This window comes from Coregonus clupeaformis, chromosome 36 (assembly GCF_020615455.1).
Source record: "Coregonus clupeaformis isolate EN_2021a chromosome 36, ASM2061545v1, whole genome shotgun sequence".
NCBI classification, from domain to species: Eukaryota; Metazoa; Chordata; class Actinopteri; order Salmoniformes; family Salmonidae; genus Coregonus; species Coregonus clupeaformis.
Genome location: NC_059227.1, coordinates 11,329,288 through 11,349,098, shown reverse-complemented (window position 1 = coordinate 11,349,098; position 19,811 = coordinate 11,329,288). Strand labels below are relative to the sequence as shown.

At 41.7% G+C, this 19,811-nt stretch overlaps 1 protein-coding gene across 1 annotated transcript; it reads right to left on the bottom strand.

Moving 5' to 3' along the window:
- Nucleotides 1-7,552: 7,552 nt before the first annotated feature.
- LOC121552592 (terminal nucleotidyltransferase 5A-like) lies at nucleotides 7,553-17,141 on the bottom strand. The gene is made up of 2 exons (XM_041865550.2): nucleotides 15,949-17,141; nucleotides 7,553-11,176 (listed from the first exon to the last, which is right to left on the bottom strand). Exons 1-2 carry the CDS (start codon nucleotides 16,381-16,383, stop codon nucleotides 10,292-10,294), a joined length of 1,320 nt encoding a protein of 439 aa, XP_041721484.2. The 5' UTR covers nucleotides 16,384-17,141; the 3' UTR covers nucleotides 7,553-10,291.
- Nucleotides 17,142-19,811: the final 2,670 nt, after the last annotated feature.

The following is a 19,811-nucleotide window of genomic DNA, read 5'->3' as shown; positions in this document are numbered from 1 at the left end:
AGGAGGACCCTTCCATCTGGCCCATCATAGAGAATTGTAACAGTTGTGGAAATACAAAGAAGAACACAATGACAGAGCACTGGCCTCAGGAGGAACCAGAGGTACTGTTATAATAAAGCCTGTAATAAATCACTGATCTGGCATAGATGTTGTACATTTACACACACACACGCACGAGCTTGCGCACATCGTATCGCAACACGCACTTGGAAACAAGTGTGTGTGTTTGTGTGTGGGTATCTGTGTCAGTGTGTGTGTCGATGAAATCTTCAAGGAGAGGGACATTCAAGGAAGATTCATATTTGTGTGTGTGTGCTTTCATGCTCCCTGTCTGGAGTGATTTTGTATTTATTGAGGCCTCAGCCCAGGCTCTCAGTATAAGAGGATAGATCTACAAAATGATTTATGATTGACTATGCCCAGTCTGTTCATTACTATTAAAAAGAGTAGCCAGTCACTTTAATGGCCTCCTCTCAAATTAATCTGCTGAAGGACCCAAACCTGCATCACTGTCTAATGAAAACCTTGTAACTCCATATTTGCCAATTTTATTTTTTGCAGTAACTCCCCTCAATTTCATGAGTCTAGGAAAACGAAAATCTATTCTAAATAGCTTCTGAAATTTCAAAATGGTATGTTTGTTAATGGTAAAATATGGCAGTTTTTCCATTTCCTGAAAATAGGTTTTCATCAGACAGCAATGATTTGTGCTCAGGCACTTGGTTCGCCTGCCAAAATATTTATCATCAGGCACAAACACTCCATATTATGAATTATTTATTACTAACACCAAAGGCAGTTATTTGGGATGGATGCTGGGAAAGTTCTCTAACTTAGTGGTATAGAGGAAAGAAAAATGTGTCATTATGCAATGTTTTTAAATTGGCCTAATAATCAACCAGATTACATTTAGCCAATGACTGGAACAAAATAATCTGCAAAAGCAACAATATCCACAGATGGTTTCAACTAAAAATGAGGCACTTTTTCCTTACCAATGTAGCACACACACACAAGCAGAGCTGTTTCTCACAATCTCACCCTGCCATTGTTTGATTTAGTCTCTGACCTCTGACCTTGGCTGGGTCGTGTTGGATGGACTACTGGTGCTGGTCCAACTGGGAGGCTTCCAAACTGGCCAGACTGGATGTGTGTGTGTGTGTGTGTGTGTGTGCGTGCGTGCATGTGAATGCGTGAGTGTTTTCGTGTGTATGTACACATAGATTATTAAGAGACAAGAGACTGGCTCTACAACATCAGGATCCCTTAGTCTCTCTGATTTACTGTGTTTGGATAAACAAGGATACATCATGTTCCAACTCTTTCTTATTCACTTATTTTCCCCCTCAGTCCAAATCCGTAAATCAAAGCATCTCTGCATCGGCCTATCCTGCATGCCGATACAGGAACTGAAAGTCCCAGCAGCTCAGTTCTATTTCCAAGCATTTCCGAGTTTCTTCTGGCGAGCACCCTCAGTGGGGGTTGGAAACAACCGGATGAATCCGGTTTTCAGGGGAAATGGAGAGCGTGTGACGCAACTTCCGTTTTTGGATGTTAACAAGGCGACACTCCATCTTAACTCCTCCTCCACATTTACTGGATTGGTTGAATAGTGCAGAAGAGAACCTCCCCAGACAGTTTTTGTATCTCGTCAGAAACAGAAAGAAAGAAACGCTGCTCAGGCGCTTCTTTTACGCCTGCTACGTTAGGTTATCTGGCGAGTGAGCATGAGACTAGCAAATAGAAGCTTGTTTCCCCCAGTGTTCCTGAGGATTAAATATGCCCCTGGAAATATAAACGCTTAACTGTTTAGAAGCATTTAAGTAGCAGCCTCTAATAATCATCGCATTTGGTCAGTTCTGAATGGGAACCTCACAATAGATTCACAATAGGTGACCCTCATTATGACATCATTAAAGTACCCTCATTATTGTCTTTGTGTCAGCACAATAGACTCTCCTCACTGTCCATATGACATTAAATGAGGCACTCTAATCACCGTCTTTGTGACCTCACAATGAGGTACTCATTACTGTCTTTGTGACATCACAATGAGGTATTCTCATCACAATGAGGTATTATAATTCCTGTTTTTGTGCCATCACAATGAGGTATTCTCATTACTGTCTTTGTGACATCACAATTACGTAAACCCTCTTATTCCGGTTGTAGTATCGGGTCAAATGTTGCTAGTCATTGCTGATAAACAAAGGAGTCCGCTCATACTGAACCTTGATCATACGTTTATTCATATCACAAGCTTTCAGCATGAGTTTACAGATGTCATGACACCCGGAGAACGGCGTCCCAGATTGCAATGGCCGCTCTAACCTCTTCGTCGTTTTTACCCAGTATATATAATCTTCCCAAGATATGGGTGGCTCCCTCTACTGTCCAATTCCCTGTCTACAACACACACTTCCTGTCGGTTGTATGTGGCGTCACACTAAAACATTCCCTCTGACACTAAATAAACATCCTTTCAGTTCCACTTAAAAACATTAACAAAGACATAATCTTAATACACTACACGGTCTTTCTGACATCACAATAGGTTACCCATTATCACTGTCTCTGTAAAATCATAATCCACTTAGAATAGGTCGTTATCAATAAAACGTCACAATACGGTGCAGAGCTTTCGATTTGGCTGCTGGGGGACAAGGAGACACCCATCTCCGCAAACCATTGACAACTACTTGCCGTTTTCAAGGGATTGTTAAATAAATGCTATAATTATTTTGTTTTAATATCATCACCTGTTGAAGAGCAATAGTCAGAACTACACATTTCTGATTATTCCACATTTAGCTCTATCATCAGAGTTACACAGCAAATAATGTGAGGGTATAATGTGAGGGTAGCCTATCCATTTGGCATGTAGTTAGCTAGCTAGCTAAGCATTAGATTGCTTAATCAGAGATTAGGCTTTTGAAAAGAGCTTGACATCAGCAAGTCCTCGTCCTGGTAAAGTTGTCAGTCAGACTACGATCATCATCACCACTATAGATGACAAGCAAATCAAACAATACTTGGATATAGCCTTCTAGCAGTAGCGGTGCATGGGTAAAATCAATGAGGAAGCCAAACCAAGCCAGAAAAAAATCTATATTACAACCTATGTTTTGATAATTGTGTTGTTTGCTCTATTACCCATTAGTTAATACGCCAGCGTGGTATACAATAAGGCTGTGACAACAAAAAGACAACAGTCACACAGTGGCGGAATAAATTCAACTACACACACGTTCGTTTCATCACAAAACCAGAGAGCAACATCTGTCCGGTGAAGTCAACAAAGCAAATATTGCATGTAACAAACAGCTATATGACCTGCAGCATGGTCAAGCAAGGTAATGTTTTCGACAGTTTACTAAATAACTACTGATTTAGAACCACAGAGTTACCGCAAGTCAGCACAAAGACAACAGGAGCATTGTTTCCGCTATTTCAGCACCATTTCAACTTAAACATCATCAAATCAACAAGGCTATATATGCTTCATTTAATACACTGAAAACAAACTTAAAGATACCAAAAACAATTTAGTCCAATCAATGTTGCTAAATATCATGTGGCTGTCCATGGGACTGATTTCTGTGTGTGTGTGTGTGTGTGCGCAAGTATTTTTTTGTTTTTTAACTCACCCTACTTGTAGACTAGTTAAACGCCAATGCCATCCTCCTCTCTTTCATGTTGGCAAAACGGTCTATGGCTCTGTCATACAGTACGCTTTTAGTTTTTGTTGGCATAGGCTACCTAGCTAAAATTCTTGCTAGCATAACTTCCTCGAATGGGCAACAATGAACCAGCTAAGTTAGCTAGCTAGTTAACATGAGCCTAAAAGGGCTAGGCTACATCTAGGCTACATATTGAACTTCAATCATGTCAGGCCAGTGGCACAACATATTAATTTATGGTTAGATCAGAATCACCATCATAATCATTGGCCTGTACAGAGAATTAAGTCAAAACCACAAGTCCAAATCCCCATCTCCATCCATGATTTATGAAAGGGCTGACTTAGCAAGCTAGCTACTGCAGAACATCAACACAAGCAAACCAGAAACTAAAATTAAGTTTAGCTTAGGATGTGTTTTGATTGGTGTGAAGCCAAATCCAAACTGGCCACCCTTGGGGGGTGTTTTGCTGCACCAGGACAATCCACAGTTTGTTTTATCAAGGGAGGCCACAAATCATGGGAAATTAACCTAAACCATACATGTCAGGTATAGTTGACTTTTATTTTATATCACTCATATATCCAATTAATGGTGACCAATATTGAGAGATATCGTGAGGCTACCCTGACGTATCTGAAATTACATGATCTATTGATGTTTACTGATCACGAAAAGCATGCAGTTACTTGCTGTATAACTCTGACGATAGAGCTAAATGTTCGCAATTGTTTTGCATGAAATAATCATACATTTGTAGTTCTGACTATGCTCTTCAAGAGGTGATAATATTACAACCAAATAGTTAACTTTTATTTAACAATCCCTTGAAAACGGCACGCAGTTGTCAATTGTTTTAGTGGAGCTGGGTGTCTCCTTGCCCCCCAGCAGGCAAATCGAATGCTCTGCACCTTATTGTGACGTTTTATTGATAATGACCTATGCTGTCATTATCTTCACTGTGACAGCACAATATGGCAAACTCATCACCTCATTATTGCGGCATCACAAAATGGACAACTACCTTGATTAGTAACTCTATCACAGTAGTATGTAGGCCACCTAGTATTAATCTATCTAGGTCAGTCCTGTGTTGTGCAACATTAGAAACATTTCTGGCTATAAAAATAAATAAAAAGTGTTCACCAGGACCCTGAGAAGGAAGTGAACTTGTTCAGTCAGCAGGGGGGACAGGGTGATCTAACAGAGTTATGATCATCATCATTGGGGTGTGTGTTACAATACAATGGTAGTAAATACCCCTGCAGTAACCACAGTAGACTGTGAGCACATGCTTATGAAGGAGCTAATCAGCTTTCCCCAGACGACAGGGTAATGTCCTTATCATGGCCAGCACTATATTTAGCAGCCACTCTCTCCCTCTTAGCAGGGGATAACATTGCCATGGTTCCCTCCCGTTGGTGATCATACACACTAATGCCCCCAAAGGGACCACACATAGAGAGGGAGGGAAGCGAGAGGAAGAGTCACCTCAAGCAACAGGTGTGAGGGAAAACTCCCTTTGTCCTTTCCTCCTCTGAGAAATGACAGAAAGACAGAAAGAAAAGGGGACAGTGAGACAGATATGACAGAAAGGAAAAAGAAAGACACAGAAGAAGAGTGGAGGGAGGGAGAGGGCCAGGAGAGCCAGTTGGTCACCAGGGAGAGTGACATCTGGAGGCCTGTCCTGGTTACATTAGTATGACGCAGGCCTGGAGCAAATCCACTCATTCCTCTTCTTTACTTTGCTCCTCAGCTCCTCTCAGCTCACTGGGAGGACAGGGCTCTGTCGGGAGTGCCACACTCAAGTTCATTACATTTACGTCATTTAACAGCCTTATCCAGAGCGACTTACAGGAGCAATTAGGGTTAAGTGCCTTGCAGAGACAGATTTTTCACCTAGCCAGCTCGAGATTCGAACCAGAAACCTTTCGGTTACTGGTAGACACACACCTGGGCTAAGTTTGACAAACACACCCAGTGATGGTTGGTGATGGTGGGTGACGTCTGTGAAAGGGAAAGCCTACACGGTCTGCTTGATGTGATACAAGCATTATGGGTAGTGTCCCTATTGGAACAGTGCCCAAAGCTGAGCCACGGGGAGCAATGTCACTATTCATGGGTTGCACGTTTTTCGTCATAATATTGTTTTGAACGTTCTTTTGAGAACTGATGCCCGACTGAAGGTTCTACTCAATGCATTTTCAATGGGCGTTGATGAAGATTTCGTGTGCAACATAGTGGCTTGGAAACACGATGACACTTCAAATGGAGGAAAATAATTATTAGGATGTCACCAGATTGACTTTGGTTGCAGTTTAACTTTAGCTAGCTAGCTAAGATTGAGGGGACAGTACCGAATTTCAGCAAGCTAATGTTAGCATTGCTAGCTATTTTTGACTAACTTTGCTCGCTAATGGCAACATTGCCATCTCTCTAAAGTACATTTGACGACATCATAATGATGGCAAAGTTGTTCTTCATCAGCGGCCATTGTGAATGCATTGAGTAGAACCTTCAGTCGGGCATCAGTCCTCAAGAGAACGTAAAAAAATATATTATGACGAAACGTGCAACCCATAAATAGTGACATTGCTCCCCATAGATTAAACAGTCATTAGCCCCCTTTCAGAATGACTGGGCATTAGTCGACTTTTGGGCACCACTATGACAGGCTTCTTTTTAGAACGTTCATAACAATGGCATGACGTGACCGTGTGACGGAAGTGCATCCCATTGGGTCCGAAATTATTGACAACCTTGATAAAGATGAGCAAAAACGACTGTATAAAATAATTAAAAATACCGAGCTATAATGTGATCTAGAGGTGCTCACTGTCCATTTGAGCTTACAAACAAAAACACAGAGGCATATTTATACATGTTGAGAATGACAAATAATTGTGGTCTATTGCTATATGTGTATTGCTAATGCAAATCACTATGACCCCGCCTCTATGTCTAAGCTTGTATTACATTCAATGGCAGCAGGAGCACCAAACTCTGACTTTTCCAGACCCTTCAATTGTAATTGTATGCTAAAAAAAGTGTTTTCTCAAAAAGGTAGGGGTCAAAATTATTGACACCCCTGTTTTCAATACCTTTCAAAACCTCACCTTGGGAGGATAAGGGCACTGAGCCTTTTTCTCAAATGTTTTATGAGTTGGAGAACACATTGGGAGGGATCTTAGACCATTCTTCCATACAGAATCCTTCCAGGTCCTTGATATCCTTTGTCTGCGCTTATGGCTCTTCAATTCAAACCACAGGTTTTCAATGGGTTTCAAGTCCAGAGACTGAGATGGCCATTGCTAAAATTTTATTTAGCGGCCAATTAACAATTTCTTTGTGGATTTTGATGTGCGCTTAGGGTTATTGTCTTGCTGGAAGATCCACTTGTGGCCAAGTTTCAGGCAACCCATTTTTTGGCTAAAATGTCCTGGTACTGGGTAAAGTGAATGATGCCATTGACCTTAACAAGGGCCCCATGGTCAGTGGAATCAAAATAGCCCCATAATGTCAAAGATCCACCACCATTTTCTATATTAGGTATGAAGTTATTTTCTGCATTCTCATTTCGACGCCAATCCCACCACTGGTGTGCGTGGCCAAAGAGCTCTATTTTCATGTCATCTGACCAAAGCACTGGTTCCAATCCCAGTGCCAATGCCGTTTAGCAAACTCCAGGCGTTTACATTTGTTGGATGACATGAAAATAGAGCCCTGGCCACGCACACCAGTGGTGGGTTTGGTGTCGAAATGAGAATGAATGAGCAGAAAATAACTCAATATTAGGAAGGTGTTCCTAATGTTTAGTATACTAAGTTTATTCATAATTGACTACAGGAGTGCATAACTGATTTTCCTTTCTTTTTAATGATAAAGTATTTCATCTTAGACACTTGTGTTGCTTTAAACATTATTTCCAACTCTTTGACCAATCCCATATTGGATGGCAATCAAAACAGACATTTACACAACAATAAGACTCAGACATTCTCTTTCTTACATGCTGACTACATCAGCCACGCGTGTGCGTCCGCAGACACGATAATGACACCAAAATCAACTGTGAATGAATTATATTATACATGAGACATTCATGGACATTTAGCTAGCTAGCAGTTGCTAGTTAGTTTGTCCTGGGAGATGAACATTGGGTTATTATTTACCTGATATGCATACAGTATAGTCCTCTTTTTAGCTGGTTCTTTGTAGAATTGCTACAAATATGCTTCTCTACTCCGACAATTAATCCACAGATTAAAAGGGATCCCTAGTTAGTTATCTATAATTAATATCTTCCCGTTTGTCTTTCAAGCATCCACGTGTGTTTGTATCTTCCTGATATTGAATAAGGAGGGTACTTAAAGCGTGTGGAGCGTCTCAAATAGAACCAAGTCCTATTTTAGCGCTTGGCTACGCAGACAATCGTTCACGTGCTGTGTGGGTGAATGTGTACATTTATTTTGCAATGCTCACGCACGCAACGTGTTCGGTGTGCTTTGCATGTTAGTTAGAGAATAACGTTTTTAAACAAAAAATTAAGAAAATAAAAAAGGTTGCATGAGCAACACCATAGACACAAGTGTGTCTGCATTTGAACATTAACCTTGTGTGTATGAGTCTCATTAGGGTTGCAAAATTACAGGAACTTTCAATAAATTCCCTGTTTTTCCACAAATCCTGGTTGGAGGATCCGGATTTCCTTCTTATTCCTTCCTGATTCCAGGAAACCTCCAACCAGGATTTGGGGAAAACCATAGAATCTATTGAAATAACACTCTCCCACGCATGCAAACTCTCTCTGTACAGCCTCTTGGAATGAGGCAATCAAGAAAACTATGGCATGAGCCAAACAACATGTAAAAAAATAGAGATTGATACAAAAATAAGATATCTGAGAACAGGTTTAATAGAATGATGTGAGGTGTCTGCATTGATAGGGTTAGATTTACTCAATATTTTCACATGCTCAAAGTTTGCACCTAACATCTTTATAAGGGGAATACAAGATAATAAAAAATAAAAAAAACTTTATTGATATGTTAACTCAGATATCCTTCTCTTAATCTTTACTTTTTGTTCATTATTTTATGTTTTATTATTTAAAAATAACAGGTGCAAGCTTTGCACAGGTGAAAATGCTTACTCTCCCCCTTTCTCACATCACACATGGAAACTTCAGAAATGTCACAAAGAAGAAAATGGCAAAGAAGGACAATTTCCACCTTGTGAACACACATATTTCCCATACACACACACTCTAGAATATCACTAAAATATCTCTCAGAAATACACTTTCAGGCCCCTCTCTCTACTGGTAAAAACACTAACAGTATGCTCTGACGACAGAGACACTACAAGTCTGCAGGAGTTTACAGGACATACTCTCCTCCTCTCTCGCGAGTTGATCCCCTTCCCATCTCTTACTTTCTCCCTCCTTTCTCTTTTGCACTCTAACCCATCTCTCTCTCATCATCCAATTATACTTTGAGTTGGGCGATATGAGACACACTAAGTCAGAGGTCAAAACCGTGTCCCTCTACTTCAATAACAATTCCACATTGTTTCCCTTTCTGGTCCAAAATACATTCATTTACACAGGTAACACACCATCATCACCCTTAAAAGGCCCATGGTCCTTTGTCTAAAATGAACAGGCCTGGGTTTATTCACAAAATATAACAACCTATTTCTTCCTTTTAGACATGTAGGCACTTAAAGCAAAAATATTCACATACATATTGCATTCCCCCCTTGTTCAGCCAAATAGTGGGTAGCTAAAAGATAGATCTTTGGTTTGTAAACAATGTCCAGTTCTTCTTTTGCATTGCCTGCGGTCAGACTGTCTCACTTCTTGTTTTCCCTGGTCAGAGAAATGTCAACACTAGGTCTTCTTAGCCAACCAATCAGGACGTGTACACAACTTCCAGTATTCTCTGTGATCACTTTCCTTCACCGTACACTCAGTGTGCGCCTATGTAAATGTATATGTATGCACTGTCTAGTGTGTGAGATGTTTAAGAGTGTGTCTGTGTTTGATGCATGTATGAGTATTAGGCAGTATACTGTATGTGAGTGTATATTCAAGCGTCTCAAATACAAGCCATTGCTTGCAAAAACATAACCACTATCAAGGTGGTTATGTACATTATTTCACTGCATCATCAACACTGGTAGTATTCAGCCCTAAGCCGAATGTTCCTATATTTGTCACTCTGTGGCGGTGCATGTTTGTCCAGCAAGGTGTTTAGCCTGGCTTCTAGGACTGGCTAATAGCCATGGACAAACTGGCCTCCTGGCTTCAACCTCAGCCTCATCTTAGGTCAGCCTTGTTCTGGCTCCCCTCCTTTTGCACTCCTCTCCTCCACTGCTGGCTTTCTGCCCTGGATGAAAGCCTTCTCTCCAGGGTCAGACCACATCCAAGTGGCCTCTTCTTCTCTCCTCTCCATCCTGCTCAAAACCAAAGCAAAACTACACCTCTTTATCTCTCTATCAGAATACAGAGAGGAACAACCATCATCCTGTGATCTATCCATTTGTTAGGATGAGAATCCTATCGTTCCATGAGTGACTATGTGTATGTGTGTGTGTCCACTGTCACACACTCAGTTGCAGGGCATCCATGCAGTGTACATGGGGTGGTGCGGAGGTGGATGGTGTGGAAGGGGATACTGTGACGGAGGGTATTGCTGAGGGGGGTATTGCTGAGGGGGGTACTGCTGAGGGGGGTACTGCTGAGGGGGGTACTGCTGAGGGTAAACGTGCTGCACTTGGGCCACGTAGTAGTTGCTGAAGTTGCCGTCTGCGACATATGGGGCGGGCTGGTAGTAGCAGGTGACATTGGCTGTGTTGGGGATGACGTTCTGCTCGGCAAGAACCCGTAGGGCCAGGGAGGAGATGAGGCCCAGTGTCTGTCTCTTCTCGTGGCCCATCAGGCACACCGTGCTCTCCCGCACTACTCCATGCAGAGTGGCCAGATAGTCGTATTTCCTGTCCTCGAGACCCACAAAGTGGTTCTGGAGGTAGGATTCCAGTTTCCTCCTCTGCTCGCCTACCTCTGGGAAGTCTATGAAGAACCTGGAGCACATGTAGCGTTGCAGAAGTTTCATTTCGGTTCCAGAAGCCGCGCAGAAACCCCGGACCAGCAGATGGCAGTATTTCAGTAGACCACCACCGCGAATCTCCTCGGGGCTCCGCGTGCAGATGAGGCGTTTGCGTAGATGGTCGAGAGCGGCGGAGAAATCACCATAGACGCTCTCTCCCAGGATGGTGGGGTGGAAAGTGGCTGCCATGGGGTGCTCGGAGCACTCGTAGAAGAGGAGGAGGGAGTCCAGGCGAATCTGGAAGGAGTCCACACTGAACTCAAACTGGCGACGCAGAGAGTCCACAAACTTTAACTCCACATTCTTGCCTCTGTTGTTGGAGAGGGAGATGAGGCTCCAGCGGTCTGAGTCATTACAAACCTTCACCATCTTCTGCACATAGGCCTCCTGAAAACACAACACCACAGACATAAGAATACATATCTATGTGTTTTCGGTCTATGGTAAATGGTAATAATAAATGAATGATTAGACACAAATACATTAATTTTATTTTATTAACTGGTTGGTTTGAGCCCTGAATGCTGATTGGCTGAAAGCCGTGGTATCAGCCAGTATTTGTCCTTCATAGCTTGTTCTCCATCTTCTTTTTAAATAGGGAGCCAATTTCTTTTCAGTACTTTTTCAATTTCCATGACTGATCAAAACTCGTTTTCTCATGCTCTCTCTTGTACCTCTGCAGCAGACATATGGTGAGCAATATGTTTGGAACATCGAATCGCAATACATATCGTATCGGCACCTAAGTATCGTGATAATATCGTATTATGGGGTCCCTGGCAATTCCCAGCTCTAATATCTATCATCATATTATCACATTCATCATATTACCAAACATGTTGATAGATGAATGTGTTTATTATGTCTCATGGTCCATTTCTGCATTTATTCTCAGTACATTTATCATCCTCTGTATCTAGGTCTGGCAATGTGCCAGGTGACGGAGTAAGGAATAATAATGTACTTTAAGAAAGAAAGTATGTCAGGGGTTGATTTGAATGTGATAGATAATTATCTGGTGTCATTTTCACTTTATGTTCAATATTCAATCTTCAACTGCTTGTTGAATTTAGTTCTCACGCATTTAGTTATATTTAGTTCGCACCCATGTACAGTACCAGTCAAAAGTTTGGACACACTTACTCATTCAAGGGTTTTTCTGTATTTGTACTAGTTTCTACATTGTAGAATAATAGTGAAGACATCAAAACTATGAAAAAACACATATGGAATCATGTAGTAACCAAAAAAGTGTTAAACAAATCAAAATATATTTTATATTTGAGATTCTTCAAAGTAGCCACCCTATGCCTTGACGACAGCTTTGCAAACTCTTGGCATTATCTCAACCAGCTTCATGAGGAATGCTTTTTCAACAGTCTTGAACGAGTTCCCACATATGCTGAGCACTTGTTGGCTGCTTTTACTTCACTCTGCGGTCCAACTCATCCCAAACCATCTCAATCGGGTTGAGGTCTGGTGATTGTGGAGGCCGGGTCATCTGATGCAGCAACATGACTCTCCTTCTTGGTCAAATAGCCCTTACACAGCCTGGAGGTGTGTTCTGGGTCATTGTCCTGTTTAAAAATAAATGATAGTGGGACTAAGGCCAAACCAGATGGGATGGCGTATCGCTGCAGAATGCTGTGGTAGCCATGCTGATTAAGTGTGCCTTGAATTCTAAGTAAATCACTGACAGTGTCACCAGCAAAGCACCCCCACACCATCACACCTCCTCCTCCATGCTTCCCGGTGGGAACCACACATGCAGAGATCATCCGTTCACCTACTCTGCGTCTCACAAAGACACGGCGGTTGGAACCAAAAATCTCAAATTTGGACACATAAAGGACAGATTTCCATCGGTCTAATGTCCATTGCTCGTGTTTCTTGGCCCAAGCAAGTCTCTTCTTATTATTGGTGTCCTTTAGTAGTGGTTTCTTTGCAGCAATTCGACCATGAAGACCTGATTCACGCAGTCTACACTGAAGAGTTGATGTTGAGATGTGTCTCTTACTTGAACTCTGTGAAGTACTTATTTAGACTGCAATCTGAGGTGCAGTTAACTCTAATGAATTTATCCCCTACAGCAGAGGTAACTCTGGGTCTTCCATTCCTGTAGCGGCCCTCATGAGAGCCAGTTTCATCAAAGCGCTTGATGGTTTTTGCGACTGCACTTGAAGAAACCTTCAAAGTTCTTGACATTTTCCGGATTGACTGAACTTCATGTCTTAAAGTAATGATGGACTGTCATTTCTCTTTGCTTATTTGAGCTGTTCTTGCCATAATATGGACTTGGTCTTTTACCAAATAGGGCTATCTTGTGTATACCATCCCTACCTTGTCACAACACAACTGATTGTCTCAAACGCATAAAGAAGGAAAGAAATTCCACAAATTAACTTATAACAAGGCACACCTGTTAATTGAAATGCATTCCATGTGACTACCTCATGAAGCTGGTTGAGAGAATGCCAAGAGTGTGCAAAGCGGTCATCAAGGCAAAGGGTGGCTACTTTGAAGAATCTCAAATATAAAATATGTTTGGATTTGTTTAACACATTTTTTGGTTACTACATAATTCCATATGTGTTATTTCATAGTTTAGATGTCTTCACTATTATTCTACAATGTAGAAAATAGTAAAAATAAAGAAAAACCCTTGAATGAGTAGGCATGTCCAAGCTTTTGACTGGTACTGTATGTAATCCTTATCACATCCGTTACTGGTAGCCTGCCTACCTCACAACTATAAGTTCTCGTCTTTGTCTGATATGAAAACATCTGTATATGTCTGACATCTGTATTATGAGAACTTATTGGTAATGGAATATTTGCATGTGTGATTCTTGCCTGTGTCAGATGCAGTTATCTGAATTGAATGAATCCATGGGTGTTTCTCAAAATGCATACTACCACGCTCCGAGTGTGCAAATTGGAGCACGGGAGATTTGTAGTATGAGTCCAAATCAACGTATGTGAAACAGAGCATGGAGGGCACTTCTCAGATGCGTACTTCATTCTCTGACCACATTCTCTTGAGGACGAGAGTGTGGAGAATGTATAAAACAATAAATTTGACAAGCACTCACACTCCCCTTACTGTATTACCTCACGCTTCAGCTCCCCATTCACAGAACCTTCTTCCAGCCACGACAATGGCAACAATAGACGAAACAAGTTATACAAAAATCTAATGTTTTACTTCATAATTATCAGCTAGATATGTGAATCATAATAATCTAGCTAGCCAGCTAGATAAACAGGCAAAAATTACCTAAAATGAATGTTATGCAAGGTACTGTAGATGTAAATTTTTCGTGGGTAGCTACCAATTCTTCGTGGCTAGCTAGTTAGCCCTATTGATTTACTATGGACTTACCCATTCACTGAACCGTCTTCCAGCCAAGACAACAATGGCAATAGAGACTAAACAAGATATACACAAAGCAACCATTTTACTTCATAAATATCAGCTAGCTATATGTGAATCGTAATAATGTAGCTAACCAGATAGTTTAACAGGCAAAAATGATCTAAAACTAATGTTATGCAAGATAGATGTCAATTCTTCATGGGTAGCTAGCTAACAAATCTTCATGACTATCTGGCTAGCTAACAGTACTACTAGCTAGCCAGTTAGCCCTACTGACTTATTATGGGCTTGCGATCTACAGTATGTAGGCAGGTAAACATGCCAAAATTAACACAGCATGTATTTATTAACATATCAAGATAAAATATTGTAGTCAGGCAACATATGAGATGTGAATAGGAAACCTTTCTTTCCGAAGTCTGAGTTAATTTTTTCTCTCACTTCAGCTCAAATAATGGCCGCCATTGATTTCAATAAATGTTGCATAATTTTGTTATGTGGTTGCGTCATATTTCTTTGCATACTTTCCGTTGAAGCTTGCATCGATGCATGCTTCAAAATATGTACAAACAGAGTATGCATTCGAGAACTGCCCTCCATGCTCTGTTTCACATACTTTGATTTGGACTCATACTCCGACCCTCCCATGCTCCAATTTGCGTGCTCAGAGCACGGTAGTATGCATTTTGAGAAACACCCACTGTGTTAATTTTGGCATGTTTATCTGCCTACAATACCCACTGTAGTGTGCGTAGATCGCAAGCCCATGGTAAGTTAATAGGGCTAACTGGCTAGCTACTACTATTAGCTAGTTAGATGGCCATGAAGAATGTACAGCTAGCTACCCACGAAGAATTGACATCTACCTTGTATAACATTAGTTTTAGGTCATTTTTGCCTATTAAACTATCTGGTTAGCTAGATAATTACAATTCACATATAGCTAAGTGATAGTTATGGAATAAAAAGTTTGCTTTGTGTAAATCTTGTTTTTTCTGTTGCTATTGTCCTGGCTGGAAGAAGGTTCAGTGAATGGGGATGTGCAGCGTGAGGTAATACAATAGGGGGAGTGCGAGTGCTGCTCAAATGTAATGTTTTATGCGTTCTCCACACTCTCCACACAGGGAACATCCTCGGAGAATGCACTCAGAGCATGAGAGTGTGGAGCACGGTAGTATGCATATTGAGAAACACCATATATGTTTTGCATTGAACAGAGGGTAATCTTCTCCCTTATTTGGTCAGCTGGACAGCTCTAGTGTTGGGTCATGTGTAAGTAGGTATCTAGGTAAATGAGCGGATCCCGTACCAATTGGATTAGTTTGAATCCTCTTTGTAGTGGAAACCACAGTTTCTACTATCTGCAGCCTTATCACCATGCAGCTTAGAATGCAGGGCAGAATTCTGAATGCATCATAGGCCTACAGCAAATAAATGAATGTTGATACTATGTGGATTGGCATAACTGTAATTTATAGGCTACTGTAGGGTGCATAACTTATTGCAGTAAGCACATTGAGTGGAAATGAAGATGTAAAACGAATGTATTGCATTTTCATACTGGAGCATAACTTTCATTGGTTGCATTGTAATGTAAAACTAATGTATTGCATTCTTATACTGGAGCATAACTTTCACTGGTTGCATTGTAACGCAGCCATGATACGCAGCATGCAATGCTCATACAAACATTTGCGCACCTAAACTGTTGCGTAATAAACTGCATTAACCAGCAGTATGGATCTGAAATGATCATGTCAACTGATAATAAAAGTGATATTACCTTTAAGGTCACTGGTGTGATCTTCTCCTTGTTCACTCCCTCGGGTAAGAAGTCTAGCAAAGCATCAAGAACTATATCCTTCACTGTCTGGAACTCTAGCTCGCCTTTCATGTCGGCACAGAATATCAAGTCCAGATCCTTCCATCCCAACCCGCTGTCCTCATGGAGAACATGGCTGGCCGCGGAACCGTTCAGGCGGACCTCCCGGACATGTATGCGTTTCTCCTCCATGCGACACCGGACCACTTTGACTATGTCCCGCGGTTTAATCTCAAGGGTTGGGAAGTTCCAGCGACCGTGGATTGGGATGGACTCAGCCAGGATAGCGTCCAGGCGCTGCACTTGTTCCCAGTTGAGCACGCTGAGGTTGCTGCTCTCCCCGTCCAAACAGCCTTCCACCGGAGTCGATCGTTTCGAGTCGACTTTCTCGCCCATATTGATAAAAGGTAGATAAGAAAATATAAACGCCAAAAGTGTTCACTCCCTCCGTCTCTTGCTTCGCTTTGAATTAAAGCGGCCGTGTTGCCGCAGGAGTAGCTTACAAGAGTGCTTTGGCCACATCAGCTGGCTGTATTTACCTTTATCGCCGTCCTTTAGATAACGTTGTTAATCATAACAAGCCGTATCATCTCCAATTTACGCACAGCAGACGTGTAGTTCCACTTCTCAGTTGCTTGTAGTGAAGTCGGGGTATATGTTCAGCTCGTTGCGCTGCGTAAAGCTAGCTGTCCAATCTCTCCCCTTTCCCCAAGTTCAACTGGGATATTATTCGATTGTTGGGCGGGTCTGAAGGGCTTGTCCAGCCGTGGGCCTCGCTCACTGTCCCGTATTCGTTAGCTCACTGTGCGTTTTCTCTTCCGTCTGGGTCGCCATCGCCTAAAGTTGCGCCTGTCAATTAGCATTGATACAGAATAGCGTCTTGCACTTTCTTAGTAAGTTGTATTCCCACTCCTAACATAAATCGCCTCTTCTGTTATAATCAAAAACATTTCAGCACCTCCAAAAGTTTATTTTCCTCCCACTTTTACACGCAGCAGGTTTCGCCTCTCTTCGAATATATCTGCTGCTCTTTTACGCATCAGATTTAACCTACGAAATACGTATTCCTATACACCTTCACATACCATTACATAAAATGGTGTATGGTTTCTACTTGCCCGTTACATGTTGCTCGTGTTTCGCTTGGTGGCAGTGCGTTGCGCCACTGAGAGGTTCTGACGTCGAAAATGCTTTCCCCAGCGAAGGAACAGCGGGAATGGTTAGTTTGAGTGGCAGCTTGTTCCACCAATCGTTGTAATCGGCGCTTCAGGGTACATCGCTTGCAACGTGCATAGGGAATAAAGTTGTCCCATATGCCGATCAGAGGTCAGTTTTGCGTTTCACCCCCCCATAGATTAATGTTATATTGGCAGAATGAACGCTGATTATAGATCTGTCACTAGGCACATTCTACAAGAAGACTTGGAAACTGACAAAGGCTGTTTTTATAGATGCAACACCTTTTGCACAGGGATTTTGATGTGCTTTTCACAGTTATTTTACACCCCGAAGATTCACTACTAAAAGCCACATGCATGTGTTGTTTGACAAACTCCAATGTGGTCATCATACCCTTCAGAGTATGAGTACCAGAGAGTACCTTTAGTTTTGTGTAGTATTGTGTCAGATATGTAGATCATGTTGTTTACAAAAATATTAATGTTAACTATCAGTCATATTCATCTCTTGATATAAACTGGGCTATGTTAGATCCTTCCTTATGTCACCCTTTAGGGTTGGCAAAATCTCTCTCGCGCTCTCTCTCGCTCTGCCTTTTAAGAAGTGTAAGCATTGCATGTAAAATCTTTAAAAAGTCAGTTTTCACAGTTCCCAATCCAAAATGTATTTGTGTGTGTATATGTAACTGCTGTGTACAGGTACAGTATGTAGGCTATAGGCCATAGTGTCAGGTTGGGCTACAGTACTTGTCACTCAGAATCCATCAGATAGAGCTTCACTGGCATATCTGCGTCACTGTCGACTAGCCCATAAACCATCTTACTGCAGATTACCCTGTATGTACAGTAACACATACCTATACACACACAAACCTACACATACATGCACACACACGTACATGCATACACACATAGTCCCACACACACATGTACATGTATGTATGTATGTATGTATGTACTGTATGTACACGCACGCACGCACGCACACACACAGCTCATACTGTTCCTAGTAGGCCTGTGTTTTTCCCATGACTGATGAACCTAAGTTGCTCTTTTACAGTGTTACATTTACAATTACAACTTCCTGGCAGAAACCAGGAAGGAAAGACCAGCCTGGCGAATGACATGTGACCTGGACCTGGCCCTGTGCATGCTCCACATTGTAAAACCACTCTTTTACTGACACAGAGGGCATGGCCTTTTGGGTCTATAAACAGCGACCTGGAAGAGAAACCTTTGCACAGTCACGCTATGAAACCATACACTCTTCCCCAGGGCTAGCCTGTTGGAAAAGACAGAGGTATGTGAGGGAAGAGGTGACGGAAGACAACACTCTGACATGTTACACCTGCAAAGGGAGTCCCTATCCATGAACACAATGGAAAATAGTTCCATTAACTTCATTTGGATATCACAGTTACACAGTGGTTTTTAGATTAATCGTTTGACAATAGTATCTGGAATATAGTCCATGCAGAAAGAATGGCTGCAATTTCAATCCACCATTTCTGTATGGCTACTTTGCCAGACTTGCAAACTTGCCAGTGAAATGACTCAAGAAATTCAGCACAGTATAGCCTACCCTCACCTCCAACCATACAGTTTTACCCCAGAATCATAATGGATTAAGGAAGATGGTGGTCAACATCTGGGGGAAGGGGGAAGAGATAGGACTTACATAATGTTACACAACCCTGGACCATCTACTCTAGTCTAGGGGATGTTCTATGTGTCTGAGACTAAGTCGTAGAGGTAGTAGGGTTAGAGTTCAGAATGTAGCTACGTGCTTTCGGCTGAGATTATACATAGTCAAGTTCACACAGGAGGGGAGAGAGAGGGCAGTTGAGTGATTGGTTTATAGAGGCTGATTTTACCAAGAATAACATAAGTATCTTTGAATACTTATTGTAACAAGAGATAATTATGAATCATCTAGCTACCTACCCTGTTTCACCATGTGTTAGATTCTGTTTGTCCCACAAGGAAGTTTACAATAGAATATAATAAAATGCAGTGCAATACATGATTCCAATACAATATACAATACAGTAAAACTGTATTTCTTCAAGGCAGCAGTGCATGCACATTAGGCTACATAGTAAGTGCACACACAGCTATAGTGCAGAAATAGGATGCACCTGTATAAGAAAGGAAATTCATTATAAGATTACCATGAGCCTGTGAGAGCCGAATGTACATCCCCACCCTTCCTCCCTCCCACTGTCCGTCTGAGCAGGCCCAGAAAAGATGCATTGACCTACTGTGCTTAATTGATACTCATAGATATAGAGTACATAGAACTCACTGGACATTAGACAGTTTGGAGAGGTAACTTCAGTTGCACTGCAATTCCACACGTCTGTGAAATATAGATTCTAAAAAGCCCATGGTTTGTGGAATAGAAGTGCTTGCACAGGTGTAGTGTCCTTTCTAGACAATGTACTTTGGAATTGTAGGCCCAATTGTATGTGTAAAATTACAGACATATTTTAATTCTACAGGTTGTATTTCTATATGGCCACTCCCACACCTCCCTGTGGCCCTGACCTTAATGAGTTACCGCTCCACCCCAACTGACCTTCTGGAGCACGCTCAGTAAGCCTCAGCTAAACGGCTCCATTGCTAATGAGATTCGCTGACTCGCCC

Excerpts from the sequence above, each read along its gene's own strand:
- LOC121552592 (XM_041865550.2), bottom strand. The coding sequence starts at position 16,383 with ATGGGCGAGAAAGTCGACTCGAAACGATCGACTCCGGTGGAAGGCTGT. Across the intron at positions 11,177-15,948 it reads TCACACCAGTGACCTTAAAG|GAGGCCTATGTGCAGAAGAT; the intron begins GTAATATCACTT and ends TTGTGTTTTCAG.